Raw genomic sequence first — 17,934 nt, 5'->3', positions numbered from 1 at the left:
GACTCATCTATCTGATGAGCCACCGGTGATAGATGCCTAGGCACGCTCCTCTATGAGCTGGTTTATACCCTACTTTTCTTGTTGCTATATCAAAGGAATCCAAGACTGAAGAAAAAGAAACCCAAAAATGCAAAAAAGCTTTTTTAAAGTCCTCACCACTGTGTAGACAAAAGAAGCTTTTTACCCAAGACCACTTCTCTTCTCTCACTCTACTCCACATTCTCTTCTATATTCTTCCTTTCCTTACTTTACTAACCTTTTAAATTCTCCTAAAAATCTTTTCTTTCTCACTGTATCTCGATCTCCAACTCCAAGTTAGGTAATTAATAATTAAAGATCATATTTCACCAAAATGGTTAAGTTGGTAGGTGTTCTTGTTTGCTTCTTGATCGTGACTATTGATGTTGTAGCCGGGATTCTAGGCATCCAAGCAGAAGTTGAACAAAACAAGGTATGTTATAGTACTTAATCATGATGTGGTGTGTTTATACCACCCAAGAACATTAATATATCATATGCACATATGTTTTGGATGGTTGAAAATGGTTTTTAAAACATTGTGTTTTTTTTTTTCATATTAAATGTTATAAAAGGTGAAGCATTTGAGGCTGTGGATATTCGAGTGCAGAGACCCAAGTGAAGAAGCTTTCAAGCTTGGGTTAGCCGCAGGAGCTCTTTTGGCTCTAGCTCATGTATTGGCTAACTTGCTTGGTGGCTGTCAAAATTGCATTTGTTCTCAAGATGAACTTCAAAAGGCTTCTCCTAATAGACAACTCTCTCTGGCATGCCTCATATTCACCTGGTATATATATATACTTTGGAAAATCTAGTGGTCTTTTCTTGGGGTCAAGCATTATTATTATTATTATTATCAAGGGTTAAGTCTAGTAGTGAAGCATCATGATAAAATGTACAAGTGATAATATGTAGGGTCTTATTATTATAACTATTTCTATTAAATTAGTGTTGTTTGTTGTTGATCAGGATCATATTAGCCGTTGGATTGTCTATGCTGGTGATAGGGACTTTGTCGAACAACAAGTCAAGAGCTTCCTGTGGATTCACGCACCATCATTTCCTATCAATTGGAGGCATTTTGTGTTTTGTTCATGCCCTGTTTTCTGTTGCATATTACATAACTGCAACTGCCTCTGTTGATTAAAACACGTACAATCTACCTTTTACCCATTTTTACTTTTCTAACTTCACTTCTCCGATCTCCATCTCCTTAATATTATTATATTATTAGTGTTGTTCATCTTGATCAATTAGAGATTATGTACTAATTAATCCCATCTCACAAGTTGTGATGGGCAACAATAGCTACATAATTATAAATCATGTGCTTTAAAGGCCATTTGTTATTTTTTTCAGAGCTTGCTTAATGTGTCACCTATTTTCAGTTCTATATTGTTTTTAATTAGTGCAATCTACTCAATATGAGCTTTCCTTTCAAGATGTCAAAATATACAGATACATTTTTTCTGGCGTATTATTTTAGAATATGGGAATCATAACTAGTTTATAAAGGCTATGAATTGCTCTACACTCCTGCATAATGACAGTGAAGTGTCAAATGGTTAAAAAATGATAGAGTGACACCAAGAATTTGACAGAAAGATAATACACGAGAAAAGATATAAGTTTGCTATTGTGAATGACGATGTTGGAGATTCAAGCCTTTAATTTGTTTTTTTGTTTTTAATAGCATTGAATGGCTCCATATGTACAATAGTTGCATTGACCCCAATGAACACGTCTTCCCACCCATTTATGTTCGTGTTGAAATGAAATTGAACAATTCTAAATATCTCAGGGATAATAATAATAAGAAAAAATATTTGGCAACTACAGAAAAAGACATTATAAACTCTATATATATATTTTTTTTGAAAGCATGATAATGATAGGATTCTCAAGCTGTCCAGTAAGAACAATGTCATGAAATAACAAATCTCTAAACAAAGCGTCACAACTGAAGCCACATATAGCTTAACAAAAGCCACCTTGTCCTTGAAAGCCATCCATGACAAGCCCTTCCAACCATCCTGGTACCAACCCACACCTGAGCCACAACCCAGGCTTATACGTCCTAGGCGGCTCGGTTGTACCACAGTCAAAAGACCTTGATGAGAAGATACAAAATACCAGTGTGCATGATCAGAGATCAAAAACCAACCTATGCCAGAATTGTCACTTTGCATTGAGCCTGCAAAAAGTTATGTTATGGGTCAGAAAATTGACAGCAAGTGAAAACATCCAAGGAAAAATTTGTATTGTGAATTTACCAGCCAGCTAGAGACTGAAGTAAATGCCTTCCTAACAAAAAAATCCTATAGTTATATATAGTTATATATAGTTTTTTTTTTAAAATTCCAACACGACATTATATTGTAGCCTTACATCCTAGATACCAAAATTTCTCAAACTTAAACTCAATTACATTTGGCCATTAAATTACTACGTATAAGAAACGTGATTTGCTATTAAAGGGTCATAGTTCAGAATATCACAGCTCATCCCTTATTCAGAGCAAATTGTTACTATGTGCATTCAGTATCACCAATAAATTTTAGAATGAAAACCCAATCCTATTGTACATATATGTTTACATGAAAAACATATCAGAAATATAACATATAAAGTTACTTAATTTATACTAGGATAAATTAATTTATACTAGCATTTCACCTTTAAACAATTATACTAGTGTACATATATGTTTACATGAAAAACATATCAGAAATATAACATATAAAGTTACTTAATTTATCACCAATTAATTTTAGAATGAAAACCCAATCCTAACATTTCTTTAAATTGGAGCAGAGTCATGTCCATTGTTCTGTTTTTCAAGAACAAAAATTTGATGGTAATTACAAGCCTCAACGAAAAGATTCGACCCTTTTTTGAGATAAACTAGGATAACACAACAGGAAGGAATATTACATATTGTTACAAAAATATGGAAGCAAAACCACCATAAACAACAAAGATGGAACCAGAAAACATACTCAGACCTGAGAATTTTGTGGTGAGTTGCAAGTTGTTGAAGCAGAGTTTTGAGCACCATGTTTTGATATTCATCTATCTAATCCTGTCGCCAGTGAGTTTGACAACTGTTTTTCTAGCTGAGAGAAAAGTTGTGATATTTGGGAGAGCAACTTACACTGTTTGTCAGGTGAGGCCAATAGCTGAGATGTCATTAACCAGTCTGGGTCCTCCCCCAGAAGTTGCTGTAACTGAGAACATAGGTTTGAAGCTTCAGCGTCCTCTGTACAAGTGCTGGAAATAAGATGAAGAAGTCTACATTGGTCTTGGGGCAAATGTGGTTTAAGTGGAATTGGAGGAACAAGAAAAGGATGCTGCAGCAACTGGGGAATTCTCCACCTTTCATTGCGATCCCATGCAAGACAATTTTTCATGAGATCAAGAAGCCAAGGATTTGAAACTGGTTCATACACAATTTCATGGTATGGATCTGTTATAACTTTGAACTTGGCCCAGAATGTTTTGTAATCTGCGAACGGAGTCCGCCCATACACCATCTGATAAAGGATGCAACCAAGGGACCATATGTCTGATGGCCTACCACACTTAATTGGGTTTCCATTAGCATCACTCTCATTGCACATAAATGCTTCAGGAGACATGTAGCTCAATGTACCAACCTGTGAATCCCTTTGAATATTTGTGGTATCACTCATTATGGCTTTGGCAATGCCAAAGTCAATCAACTTTAGGGAGCCTTTTACCAGAAGGAAATTAGCTGGCTTTAAATCTGAGTGAACAATACGCTCCTCGTGTATAGTGTTTACTGCAAAAAGAATTTGCTGCCAGTAGAATCGAAGCCAGTTCTCATCTATGGTGGTCTGGTTGGTGAAGCCATCGAGTTCTTTCCATTTCTGGGAAAGCATGTGAGCCAAATCAATCTCCCCATATTCAAGTACCATGTATATATAACCATCGTCCTTGACTCTTCCATCTTTGTTATTCATTGATCCATTCATGACTTCCTGAAGCAAAGCTTTGTCTGTGACCTCAAAATCTATGAGCTGTATAATATTGTGCTTTCCTTTCAACCTATTTAAATACTCAATTTCCTGACAAAATCCAAAAGCAGTGGCATAATCACGTCCTTTGAGCTTGATTTTTTTGAGTGCGTATATTGTACAGTCTGATGAGATGACTTTGTGAACCTCACTACTTCCTCCGCTACCTATCTTGCCAAGCCTTTGATAGAGCTTCCCATTAACTTTAAAAAACAAGTCCGGATCATAATTTCTTTTACGATGATGAGCTGATGATGCACCTTTAGCACTCTCTGCAACTGCAACCCTTTCTTGTTTATCTGATTTAGAAGACAAGTTTTTGGATGATGGAATATGAGACTGAAGATCAATAGCACCAGCAGCTAATTGTTTCCCTTCAGCTGCTCCAACAGGATCTCCAGCAAAGCCACTTTCCTTAAAAATCTCATATTCCTTACTACTCTCCATTTGAGTATCAATTGCGGAGGTGGAAGATTGTGCTGCATTAACAATCTGCTTATTTACTTCTCCACTTTTGTCCTTTAAACATGGATTTGATTGCTGCATTTTTTTCCCTTGAGTTACAGGAAGAGAATTTAAATTCAAATCCCCCATGGCCATGGGTTGCGAATCACAATGCACACGGGAGCAAAAGGTTGTCTGATTAGCCATTGGCGCTGAAGCTGAATGGACAGATGTGGTTGTGGCACCACAAGATTGCCCTGCAACTGAAGATTGAGAGTTAGGTTGGCTAAAGAAGTTTCTGAAATGGTGCAACTGATCCTGAACAGCTGTTGTTCTCTTTGACAAAAGGGAAGAAATCCCACCATCAGATCTCGCAGTGATATCACATTCTGTGTTCTGGTGCTTCATCTCATGATTAATGACCGTTGACGCCTCGCCTTGATTGCCTGCAACACATTCCACTTCCGGCAAAGTGGTCTTGCTTGCTTCTGAAAATTGGACCTTTTTCTGGCCACCATCAATGTACTGCGAAGATTTCACATGCGACAGTGATTGTGGGTTGTCCTTACAACCAGTCACGAACTTGATTTGATCTTGTCCGTCATATGGATTTAAGTTTTCATCAAAAGCTCTGGTAATAGTCTCTGAATTAGAAGGTGGGGTAGTTAATTCATCTTCCTGACCATCTTTGCCAATGGTGGCGGTTCCCTTCATCTGCATTACTGAATCTTTATGATCCTCACTAACAGAAACTGCTTCTCTAGATTTCATCGATGCTGATTTTGCGGACACTGCTCGTTGAGGAACCAACATTCGCCTAGGCCCAATGCTATTCGACTGCATTACACCGATAGGGCGATGTCGCTTGAAGGCGGCTTGAAAATGTCGAAGTAAGCCAGGGGAAGAAGATGAAGAGGAAGCGGAGGTAGAATCAGGATTGATCGGACGGTTGAGATCCCTCGCGGGTGCGAATGTGGGTGTAAGGTCAACCTCAACCTCCCTGTCCATGGCCGGATCTCAGCAGCATCTTAGAGCCAAATGGATGACGAAATCAGGAGAAAAATAATAGCTTGAAGAAAGGGTATTAGGGTTTGGTTCCATGAATGAAAATGGAGAGCCTGAAATGGAGCATTGACATGGCAGTTTTAGGTGCAAGCATAGGTTGAGAAATGAAATCAATGTTAATATCATTATATATATGGAATCGATTATCTCTGTGAAGGTACCCAGATCACCAAACTGAAATCTTAGTGCAAATCAACTTAGTATCGCTATCGGCCACAATATGAGATAATCATTTAGGACATTTGGGTTGTAGGATGTAATATTTAAAATAGCATACAATACAAAACATAATCAGATGTAAAGATGTAAAGATTCGGATTTCATACAGAGAGATTCGCAGTTAGCATTGAAGAACTTACGAAGATGCAGCTACCCCCATTGAATTGAATTCCCAATCTCTTTTCTACTTGTTGAATGCTGGGTATGGTAAGAAATACAAACCACAATAAACCAATCCAAATTTCTCTTCAAACCAATTCATTAACCAAAACCACTTCTTAAGCTCTACATAGTATATACAATACAACATCTGTGCTGTGGGAGCCAATTTTTAAATTTTTGAATTCTGTTTCAAAAAAAAAGGTTTTTTTTTTTTTTTTTTTTTTTAAAAAAAAAGTTTAAAAAGTAGTGCTATGCTTCAAAGGCAGCCATAACAAAATTAACCTATTATGCACCTCATTATTTTCTCCTTTTTCCCAAAATATCCCTCTCATTTCAAATTTCCATAATTTTTTCAATCTCTCCATTCCCTCTTCTTCTCTAGTCTCTTTTTATTCCAAACACATGCTGAACCACTATTAACGGCAATCGACCACCACCCACTCTAGTCGTCATTTTATCATTTTTGGATACATGAATGAAAGGAAGCTTTCATTAGAGTGCGGTTTGATGATACTCAAAAGTACTCGATAGTACTCAAGGAGATTTGATAGCAGTTTATAGCACTTAATAAGCTTGATGGTACTCGAGTACTATCGAGTACAACGAATGCTTTAAATTAAATAACATAACTTAACAATACCATTGAGTACTATCAAGTACCATAGAGTATATATCGAAAATTCATCTCTAACCACAAGAACATGCTTATATCGAGTATCTACTGAGTAACCATTTATTAGGATTTATACCTTAAAAGTAAGTGAACAAAATATTATGTATTTATGTATATATAAAATACAAATATATTCACTACAAGAATATTAGGCTATCTCGGCAATCCAATCTCGGCGATTCCGTGTGTTACTGTCGAGATAGATAACAATTTCGGCAGTTTTCATCAAAATTATCAAGATTAATTATTTTTTTTTAAAAAAAAAAAATTAATTAGAAAGCCCGATCTCGACGGGTCTAAATTAACATTAGTAGCCCGCCCATCTCTCTTTTTCCCTCTCTTTCTCTTCTTACTTCTAAAACCCTAGCCAACTGCACGCACCATCCAAACTAGTGACGATTCTAGCCCTTTTCTAGTCGTCGTTCGTCCTCTAGCTAGCCAGCGCCACTTATCCTCCAACCAGTCGTCGCTTGTCCTATTTGGTAAGTTCTTTTTTCTTTCCCTTTTACTTAATAATTTGTAATCTTTTATGTTTGAAATTGTTATAGGTATTTTTTTTTTTTTTTTTTGAAAATGTGAGTTTGAAATTGTTTGGTTAATCTTAGAGAAAAGTTTAGAAGATGATTTCAATATTTTTTAATTCTTGGCCAAAATTATTTGTTATTAATCAATGAATATATATATATATGTAAATTAGTTCTTAGGTTAATAATTATTTAGAATGTGAAATGTATTGTTTTGAATTGAAAATTTTAGTTTTGTAATATGAGAAATTAGGAAAAACTATGTGTAATTTTTTTTTGAACTATGTATATCGTTTTATTATTGTAAACTATGTATACGTTGTTGAAAATTATTTTATCAAGATTTAGATTTACTAACATGTATGTTGAATTATAATTCTATAATCTAGCATCCTAAATATGAATTACCTAAAACAATAAAATAAACACATAAAAATTATGAAAAACTGTACATTGATGGCAACAGAATAATATGACTTCTTCCGTTCAGATCTTTAACCTTTGATCCTTTCTGTTGTAGAGTATGATCAAAATCTGAAGCTGGATTCTCCTTTAGTTGAAATTTTGAACTACACAATCTTCTTCATTATGCTGAGTATTGCTTTGAATTGTGTGGACAATTACTCAACATGAAAGACCACATATCATGAGAGAGAAATACGAATAGAATTTGAAAATAAGAAATAGAAAATAATAAGTTTTCTTTTTGATTCAATTTGTTAGACAAGAGAGAGTCTATTAGGGTTTTTTTTGAATCAAAAGTCATTATGTTCTATTTATAGGGATTCATTAGGTTTATGGTTAAAGCTAAATGGATTGATTTGAAAGATCCAGTGGCTCAGAACAAATCCTCATGGTCGAACCCCTTATGAAGGCCCATGAGTTAGATTTTAGCCATTATTTTACTTTCTTAATGAAATAAACTTTCAGTAATGCAATTTTTCTGCTCTAGTTATTTAAAACAAAACAGATTCAAATCAAATGGTACAATTCAAATAATAAAACAATTTGTTGGTATTTATGATTGAACTATTGAAGTACTTATTGGTTTGATCTGTTTTAAATTTTTTGTGTATTAGTTTTTACAATAGTTACTTGTATGTCTACCTTTTCTAGTAATTTTATTTTATTATTATTTTAACATCGTATAGAAATGAATTTTCAATTAAGAAAGAACATAAGTGAGTCATGATTTAAAAATTAATGCAAATATGACTCATCTTCCATCGGTTACAAAGAAAAAACGATTTACAGTAATTTTACGTCAATATATGGAGATACAAATAAGATGACATTTCTTTTCGTACTTCAAGTAATTATTATTTGTTGTAAGAGACGTATAAGTACAAATATGTTTCTTAAAAGTTCTTTCCGTAGGCACGAATTACGTCAACTAAATCTTTTTAGAATGATACATGCTAGCGACTAAGCTTGTATAGAAAATACTTGTATGGATTGGAGAATATTTAGTATTTTGTGTCACCAACTTAGAACTATTGGGGGTTTGAAAGAAACAAAAAATGTGGATGTTGAAGAAATGGTTGTTATTTTTATACACATTGTATCTCATGACATTAAGAATAGAATTGTGAGACAACAATTTGTACGTTCGGGTGAAACAGCGAGTAGAAAATTTGATGTTATTTTGAATGCTTTGTTAAGTCTTCATGGGCTATTATTAAGGAAGCATGAACCAATTCTTGATGGTTCAATTAATGAGAGGTGGGGAAATGGTTCAAGAATTATTTGGGAGCACTAGATGACACACTTATTAAAGTCAATGTGCCTGCCATAGATAAGCCTAGGTATCGATCTAGAAAGGGTGAAATTGCTACTAATGTATTAGGTGTAGTCTCACAAGATATGCAATTGATTTATGTCTTACCCAGATGGAAAGGATCAGCCGCAGACTCTAGAGTGTTGTGAGATGCTATATCTAGGCCAAATGGGTTGAAAGTTCCACAAGATATATTTTTTTTTCCATGTATAATATCAAACTTATACAAGCTTATTTCATAATAGGTTCACAATTTCGTCAATCAATTTATAGGATATTACTATTCATGTGATGCTAGATATCCCAATGGTGAGGCTTCTTAGTACCGTATAAAGGACAACGATATCATTTAAATGATTGGGATGTCCCACCTAATAATCTTATTGAATTTTTTAATATGAAACATTCTTTTGCTCAAAATGTAGTGGAGAGAGCAATTAAACTATTAAAGGGACGATGGACGATTCTTAGAGGTCGATCATACTATCTTGTCAAAATTTAGTGTCGAATTATTTTGGCATGTTGCCTTCTTCATAACCTAATTAAAAGAGAAATGCATGTAGTTCATCTTGAATAAGCAGTAGAGGAAAGTGAGGATGATTCTTCTGACGCAGATGAAAGTTTAGGCAATGATCATTATACACATATTAAAATATCTAACGCTTGGACTTCTTGGAGGGACAACATAGCTAGAGAGATGTTTGACCTATGGTGAGGAAGGAGGCATACTTAGATTGTATTCTTTTTTTTTTTTTTTTTACATTATTTGGGTTTGATTTGCTTAAATTTGTATGGATATTTATATTGTTGGATATTGTATTTCTTTGCATTATTTGTGCTTGAATTTGTAAGAATTTTTATATTATTGGATATCAGTTTTAGACTTATGTGTTGGATATCAAATTTACATATCTATGCTTTTAGTTTAATTTCATATGTTAATGTATTTATTGCTATACTTTTGCCACAAGTAGATGTGAGACATACATATATTAAGAAAATGGATGCTTTGGAACAAGCAACATCGATTCTAGGAAAAAGCACCAATGGACTTCAATTGAGGATTCAAAATTGATTGAGTGTTTGTTGGAGTTGGTAAATAGTGAAAGATGGAAAGCAGACAATGAGACTTTTAAACTTGGCTATCTACAACAATTAGAAATATGGATGAATAAAAAAATTCCTCATTGTGGATTGAAAGGATAGCCCCACATTGAGTCTCGTATTCAAATACTAAAGAAACAATTTAGTGCAATTCCAAACATGTTAGGACAAGCAAGTAATTTTGGTTGAAGTGAGGAGCTAAAGTGTGTGGTTGCTGAAAAGAGTGCCTTTGATGATTGGATTAAAGTAAGTGTCACCTTGTTGTTCAATTTAATTTACAATTTGATCATATCTTAATTTTATTCATTACAGAGTCATCCAAATGCAAGGCGCTTAAGGAATTATAAATTTTCTCATTATGATGACTTTGTTACTATATTTGGGAAGGGTTGTGCAAATGGGCAAGGTGCTATAGAATTTTCTAAAACAATGGATGAGATTGATAAAGAAGCAGATAATGAACAGCAATCTGAGTTCAATCCATTTGGCCCAATAAATGATCTTGTTAGTAATGCAATTGATAGTCACACAAGTATAGGAATAACTTCAGCACAATCAAGAAAGAGAAGTAGAAAGAGGTCTAGGAATGAAGATTCATTGGTTGAGGTATTAACTACCATAGTGAACAAATTTGGTAACATACAAGCTGCTCCTAGTAATAGTATTAGAAGAATTGCTAATTGTTTCTAGTTTGAGTCAGAAAGTCCAAGTAAAAGACTGAAAGTATACAATGAACTAAAAAGAATTGATAGACTGACAATTGAACAACGAATTAAAGCTGGAAAACTTCTTGTCTAAAATCAAGCTTATACAAATCTTTCATTCACTTTGGATGATGAATACAAGTTAGGATTTATTCTTGGTCTGTTTAAGTAAGGTGTGATTTAATAGTTGATGACATTTTAGAAAATACTATTGGGGTGACTTTATGAAATGTATGTATTTTATTTTCAGATGAAATTTTTGGTCGATTAATTTCATCTTTTGGATGATTTTTTGGATGAAACTTTTGGCAAGATGCCATCTTTTGGATTATAAACTAAATATATACAAATTTTTGACAAGATTATATGTTATCATTGGGAAATAGTGTTATTATCTCATTTGTTTTGTTTTTTTTTTTGGGAATGACTGAAAATTTTAACCAATATTTTTTTTCTGAATGATTTTAACCAAATTTTTTGAATATGCAATATCTATTATGTTATAAAGAGTTTTATTGTTGTTTTAAATTATTATTTTTTTGAAAAAAATTATTAACAAATTAATTATGCAATTAATTAAATTAATTATGCTATTAATTGTTGTGATAAGTATATATACTTTTTAGTCTTTATAATTATTTATTATTGCTATTTTTTTTATAAAATTATATGAAAGAATAATAAATGAAAAGTATTGCACTAAGTAAAAAAAAAATTAATTATTTGTATTTTACAAAAAAAAAAAAAAAATTACATTCCATTCCTATGTCAATCAAACAAAATGATGTTAATATTCTCATGAATAATATTCATGTACACAACCAAATACTATAATGTTGTTTTCCTAATTTCAAAATTTCTTTTTTCACTTTCCAAAAAATCTCAAATTTATTCCGTAAAATAAAATCAAAATAGCAAACAACCTCTTAACATTTTTAATTACCAAAAGTGTACATAAATTATTGGAGTATCACTTATGGGGGATCCTTGCTAAAAATATCTCTGACAAAATTATTTGCATTGGCCACTGAACTATTGAGACCACATGATAATTGTGATGCATTGAGAGAATGCTAGTGACGTGGAAAAACATGTTTGGAAGGAACTTAGGGCTTCTCAAGGAGCCATCAAAACACTAAATATGTGTGAGATTTTCATAGATGCATATTGCCGCAGTGCACGGCATATATGCAGTGCGCTGTACACACTGCATTTTTTTTTTTTTTTCATTTTTTTATATATTTAATAATTATATATATTATTATTTATATTTATAAAATTACAATATATTTTTTTAAAGTAGTGCATTGATATACTCTTACTTGTTTTGAATTCGAAATTTTTTTTAGTTTATTTTTTTTATAATCATGTACATTATAATTATTTAAGACATTCGGTATGTTATTGAAAAATTTGAAAAAATTTAACATGCCGAAAAGAAGATTCAAACTGTATGTTATATGTTTGACTTTTTTATTTAGAAGGGTACATTATAAAAGTATATTTTAATTTATTGTGTGTAAATTTAAATGTGAATACCATAAATTAATTTTATAGTAATAAAAATAAATTTTCAATTTAAAAGTGATGCACTAATTATTATTTAAATATAACAATTGATATAATATTAATTTTTTTTAATTTTATTAAAAAATAATATAATAATAAAAAATATTTTTTAGTGTAATTTTTAGTGTTATGGTGGAGAGAAGATAATTTTTAATACTAAATTTGGTGATAGTGTAACATCAAATTTGATGTACTCCTTGGAGATGCTCTTAGCATTGGAGAGGTTTGTAGTACGCCAAACCAAAAATTAATATGGGTGAGTTTAACATTATATCTTTTCTATTATTAATTAAAAATATTTTTATATTATATTTTATTAAAATATATTTTTTTTTTTTTGAGTGGATAGCTCGATATACTTTCACTCCATACTTAAATTAAGTATATAATTTACATTGATTTAAAGGATTTAATGGGAACATCATTCGTAAAAATAAGTATATCTTAAAGAATATAAAAATAAAAATAAAAATTAAAACAAATAAAATAAAATGAATATATAATGTAATTTCTTCAATTAATATTGATGCCTTAAATCAAAAAAATATATTAAATAATAATGTGTAGAATATGGTAGAAAATTTGAGAAATGCTTACTATTATTATACTTTAAAAGAAAAATACTAAAAATTTGAGAAATAAACTAAAATATTATATTTTTGCATCATATAAAAATTGTTAGAAAGTGGTGGTACCCTTAGATTAGAGATGCACGAATGACTTCAATAATTGCTTTTATTTTTTTATTTTAGTTTTTATGGTTATATGTGAGTCTCCAAGTCCATTAATTGGTTTGGAACATGGATCGATGTGTACAGGCTTGACAATCAATGAGGCTAAACGATGTTTGGTGGCCCCAGTTGATGTGCCAATTCCATCACCATGTTGGAATATGAATTGAGCAGTTCTTGCCATGTTCAAGCACATCTTCACCATTATTTTTGGCAGGCAATTATTCCCAATTATTATCTCCTTGTTCACCATTTTCCATGAATTTCTTCTCAATTCTTTTATGTGATTTATTGCTTCTTCTTCTTCCCATATTCCTTTCTCTGCCATGTAGCACTCCACTGATTTCTTCACATCTCCTCTTTTAAGCTCATCCTATATATAATTCAACACTTGTATTTTTTTATTTTTTTTTTTTAAAAAAAGTAACAATAAAAAAAGGTTGATAAAAATATTGAGTAATTAATACTAATTAATACCTTTGAAGTTCCTAAATCATCACTAAGCCTTGTTATAAGAGATGACCAATAAATCAGCTTAGAGTGAAAATGGTTGAAATTGTAATCCAGTAAGGTTTCGGGTATGGAGCCATCTAAGAGTAAAATACAAGCATGAACTATAGCTGCATGACCACCAACTGAAGTAGATGAATTTTCCAAGTATTCATTCAAACTTGGTGTATAATCATTATAAAACCACCTTGCTTCTACAAGATATGATTTGCAGAGATTTAACCACTGCCACAAAAAGGGTTAATTAATTAAATAAAGGGATATATAGAAAGTAGTAAGGAAATAAAGTTTATTTTATAAGCATGATTACTAGGCTATTAGCTTAGCTAATTCTAATAAACGTTTTGTTGGAGATAATAATATGAAATGAAATAATATTTATTTTATTTTTTTATTGGTTATATTTTAAAGTAATGACTATTTCATTTCAAAATAAAAAGGAAGATTAATCTAAGATGAAAAAAAATTAATAATATTTTTATTAATATTTTTTTATGCATTTTAAATTTTATTTTATTCGTATTACTATTTCCATTATGATTCCTTACTATATTTTTTTTTAGGCTAATTAGTAATTTTTTTCTCTGAACTTTGACATGTATTAAATTGTGCCCATGAACTTTTTTGGTCGTTAAAAATTCCCCCAAACTATTGAGATTGTTAAATTTAAGGACTTTTGTCTAATTTCATTCAATTTTACTGTTTCAGTGATTGTTTATGTACTAAACCATACTCCCTAGATTTTGATATCTATCAAATCATCCTCCTCAAACTTTGATATGTACTAAATCATGCCCCTTGAACTTTCATCCATGTTAGAATTTTTTTACTAAAATTAGACAAAGTCTTTAAATCTAACAATCTCAATAGTTCAAGGGGAATTTTTAACGGCCAAAAAAGTTCAGGAGACATGATTTGGTACATGTCAAAGTTCGGGGGGAAAAATTAATAATTAGCTTAATTTTTATTCATTCCAACTAAACATCACCTAACCTCTTACCTACATACCTCTTCTTTAATGTAGGAGGAAATATTCAAGCCATGGTTTTGAAGAACATCATCGATCACTTCATTACCAAAATTAAGCATGCCAAGATAGCATGTTTTCAAATAAAGAGGAAATTCATCCCTTATTGCCCTTATGTCCCAGCTGCCAAAATAAAGAGAGAAAGGATCAAGAGAACTGAATGAAGGCTAAGAGAGAAAGAGATGAATTAATGATTATAAATTAAGGAAAATGATTGCCTATTTCAGACCTTTCTACTGCATTTGTGAAAAGTTCAAGCTCATCTAATGATCCATATATGTCATAAACATCATCTATTGCTGTTAATATGCAAACGAACTTGGTTAAGCCTATCCTGCATTTGGAGAACTGTGGCTCAGATACGATTCCCATGGCCCACAAATAGTTCTCCACCACACGATCTCTTGCAAAAGGTAGATTTTTCTTGAATCCCAAATTTTCCCACCACCTGTATTTTAATTATAATTCAAACACGCATGTGCTTTTTTATTAGTTTCAACTTTTATTCTAATTATGCTTTAATTGACTAAGAAAAGAATAATTAGTTACTGATCTGATAAAGTTGTATAATAATATCATTAATTACTTACCTTCCCAACTCCTTAAGCTCATTTTGATGCACAGATTGGACCAGATTATAATCCAACTTAGCCAACTCAAGCAAAGTCACACTCTTTGTCTCATCCATTTGGTAGAGATCAATGAAATTCCTAGCTTCAGATCTTGGCATCCTCCAATACAGTGGAACTTCCAGTGATTGTTTCACTTGCTTACCAAACAAAGTATTATCCATTTTCCCAGCTGAGAAATATCTTAGCCTTTTGGTGGTGAAACTCTTGGCTTCCTCCAAAACATTTTCTTCAGCCATTCCAAGGTGTGAAGCTTCATACAAACTCAAAATTCCATGCTTGTTACTGCTTAAGCTGTCCAAGAATTTCCCATCTCTGCCTCTAAATCTGTCAAACACATCTACATTCAAAACAAATATTTGTTACATATATATATATTCAATTCTTCTGATATATGTTATTCCATAAATAATTTACGTATACCTGAGCCAACAAATAAGCCATGTTGCCTAAGAATACGAAATCTAAGTGCTGTCATGAAGAGATCATTACTAGTAGTTTGATCATTATGTGCGTAAATGAAAGAAACAGCTTCTTCAATCTCATTTTCGAAGTGATATTCGAGTCCCAACCTTTGGATAGAATCAATAAGCTTCAAGAGAATACAAGGGTCTTTTGTGGTTCTAAGTGAAGTACTCGTAACTTGCTTCAACTCTTGTAGTCGTTCAGAGTGTAACTCATACTGCAACAAAAACAAAATTAATTAATTACCTTAGTTTTAAATTAAATAAATATGTATAAATATGTTATATATAAACGTATATATATATTTGTAGATAGTACTGACGTTGTAGGGAGTAAAGAAAGAGTCGATATGCTTATTTTCCCAAACTGTAGGATGGTACTTAGCTGAGCGTCTTTGCTGGGGTCGTAGTACTACTAGTATTGATGATCGGAATCGGTTTTTTAATCTTGTATTAATTGTTGCTGTTGATGATGCTGATGATATTGGCTTTAGTGGAAGTAGAGAAGTAAACGGGGAATAAATAATCGATGACATTGATGGATAGAGCTAACCCGAATCACTCATCCAAGTTTTAATTGCTGATAACATCTAATTATGGCACAAATATATATACAAGTCACTACTAGTGCTCGTGGGGGTGGGGACCATAATTTTTAATGATTAATAAAATAATAATAAATTGTCAGATGAAGTGTATACGTTACATATTGATATTTTTAGTTGGGAAATTTGATTTTCTATACTTAAATATTTTCAAAATTTCTTTTTTGAATCAATACATTTTACACTATGAAAAATATGACTCTTTTTTCAAAACTCCAAAAATACCCCCTCTATCTACTTTGTCTCTCTCTCTCTCTCTCTCTCGGACCGAAAAAAAAAAAAACATATGGTCCGATGGTCGGACCACATGGTCCGATGGGGTCCGACCAATCGGACCCATCGGACTATGTGGTCCGACCATCGGACCATGTCCATCTCTCTCTTCGTTTTCCTTAAAAAAAAAAAAAAAAAAAAAATATGGTCGATGGTCGGACCACATGGTCCGATGGGGTCCGACCAATCGGACCCCATCGGACCATGTGGTCCGACCATCGGACCATATGTTTTTTTTTTTTTTTTCCTGTTCGAGAGAGAGAGAGACGAAGAGAGTGAGAGGGGGCGGTACAGTGGGTGGGTGGTGGAGGTGAGCCGTGGTGGTGCATTTGAAGGTGGGGGCGGTGAAATGGTTTGAGCGTCGACGGCGTGGGTGGTCTGCCGTGGGTGTGTGGGTGCGGCATCGAGAGAAAGAGAGAAAGAAAGAAAGAGAGGCGAAAGAGAGAGAGAGGGTTGATGGTTTCAAATGGGGGGGTATTGTGGGAATTAAGAAAATGTTATCCCATTTTACCAATATTCCCCATTTTAAGTTTAGGGAAAAAATTATTTCTTAATGTAAGCATAGAAATTCAAATTTCCCTTTTAGTTTCAGAGAAGAGAAAGATAGAGAGAAATGAACATGAATGAAAACTAACTTCATTGAATTAAAACAGAGTAATACAATGATGAGAACCTGCAACTCAATAGACAACAACCAGCAACAAAGCAACACACCAGCAACAATAATACTTAAATAACCAGAACACCAGCAACAAGAATACTCAAATAACTCAAATAACCAGAACACAGTAGGAATGATTCAAATGGTGAGCTATTATTGAATTGAAGCACAATGAGATGCTCTTCTACACTCGGCAGAGAGCTAAGGTAGCTCTCTACTGATGCAGTAGAGAATTCTCTATTACAAAATGCATACTGAAAATTAACATCCCTTTCCCATACAAAAGGTAGCTCACTACTAAGTACAATTACCAAAATACCCCTTCCTAGATCACACATCATTGGTTTTACCTTGCTTACCCCTCAAGGTGCTGTAAGTGTGTAGCTTCGTCAGGACTATAAACCAAGATGTCATCAAAGAATACCAAAACACATTCTCGAAGCCAAGACTTGAAAAGCGCGTTCATCTGAGATTGGAAGGTGGCAGGAGCGTTAGTAAGACCAAACGACATGACCAAAAACTCATAATGACCTTCATGAGTGCGAAATGCCGTCTTGTGGACATCTTCAGGCCGCACTCTGATTTGGTGGTAACCTGAGCCCAGATCAATTTTAGAGAACACTTGAGCACCATGTAATGCATCTAAGAGTTCATCAATGACCGGTATGGGAAACTTATCTGGAATGGTGGCTCGATTAAGGGCACGGTAGTCCACACAGAACCGCCAGCTACTGTCCTTCT

General features: G+C 32.9%; 3 protein-coding genes across 8 annotated transcripts; 1 reads left to right on the top strand and 2 right to left on the bottom strand.

Moving 5' to 3' along the window:
- Positions 1–2: 2 nt before the first annotated feature.
- Positions 3–1,366, top strand: LOC115700634 (protein VASCULATURE COMPLEXITY AND CONNECTIVITY). Its single transcript, XM_030628246.2, has 3 exons — positions 3–451; positions 594–802; positions 985–1,366. The coding sequence occupies exons 1-3, from the start codon at positions 353–355 to the stop codon at positions 1,160–1,162; spliced, it is 486 nt and encodes a 161-aa protein (XP_030484106.2). The 5' UTR covers positions 3–352; the 3' UTR covers positions 1,163–1,366.
- Positions 1,367–1,804: 438 nt separating this feature from the next.
- On the bottom strand, positions 1,805–6,181 carry LOC115699664 (serine/threonine-protein kinase MPS1). Of its 5 annotated transcripts, none has more exons than XR_009684176.1 (3): positions 5,888–6,181; positions 3,015–5,614; positions 1,805–2,209 (listed from the first exon to the last, which is right to left on the bottom strand). XR_009684176.1 is itself a non-coding variant. In XM_061102975.1 (2 exons), exon 2 carries the CDS (start codon positions 5,502–5,504, stop codon positions 3,084–3,086), a length of 2,421 nt encoding a protein of 806 aa, XP_060958958.1. In that variant the 5' UTR covers positions 5,505–5,614; positions 5,888–6,181; the 3' UTR covers positions 2,784–3,083. The 5 variants fall into 5 exon arrangements, 1 of the variants encoding a protein (XP_060958958.1); XR_009684177.1 differs by having other exon boundaries at positions 5,921–6,181; XR_009684174.1 differs by having other exon boundaries at positions 3,021–5,614; positions 5,888–6,180.
- Positions 6,182–12,874: 6,693 nt separating this feature from the next.
- LOC115701179 (probable terpene synthase 9) lies at positions 12,875–16,274 on the bottom strand. 2 transcript variants are annotated; one of them, XM_030628902.2, is made up of 7 exons: positions 15,978–16,271; positions 15,614–15,872; positions 15,152–15,530; positions 14,791–15,009; positions 14,543–14,684; positions 13,502–13,759; positions 12,875–13,397 (listed from the first exon to the last, which is right to left on the bottom strand). In XM_030628902.2, exons 1-7 carry the CDS (start codon positions 16,188–16,190, stop codon positions 13,029–13,031), a joined length of 1,839 nt encoding a protein of 612 aa, XP_030484762.2. In that variant the 5' UTR covers positions 16,191–16,271; the 3' UTR covers positions 12,875–13,028. The 2 variants fall into 2 exon arrangements, with proteins under 2 accessions (XP_030484762.2, XP_060957929.1); XM_061101946.1 differs by lacking the exon at positions 12,875–13,397 and having other exon boundaries at positions 14,535–14,684; positions 15,978–16,274.
- Between the last annotated feature and the right edge of the window lie 1,660 nt (positions 16,275–17,934).

The sequence above is a fragment of the Cannabis sativa genome, chromosome 8, assembly GCF_029168945.1.
Source record: "Cannabis sativa cultivar Pink pepper isolate KNU-18-1 chromosome 8, ASM2916894v1, whole genome shotgun sequence".
In the NCBI taxonomy this organism is placed as follows: domain Eukaryota; kingdom Viridiplantae; phylum Streptophyta; class Magnoliopsida; order Rosales; family Cannabaceae; genus Cannabis; species Cannabis sativa.
This window is presented reverse-complemented; position numbering and strand designations above follow the sequence as displayed.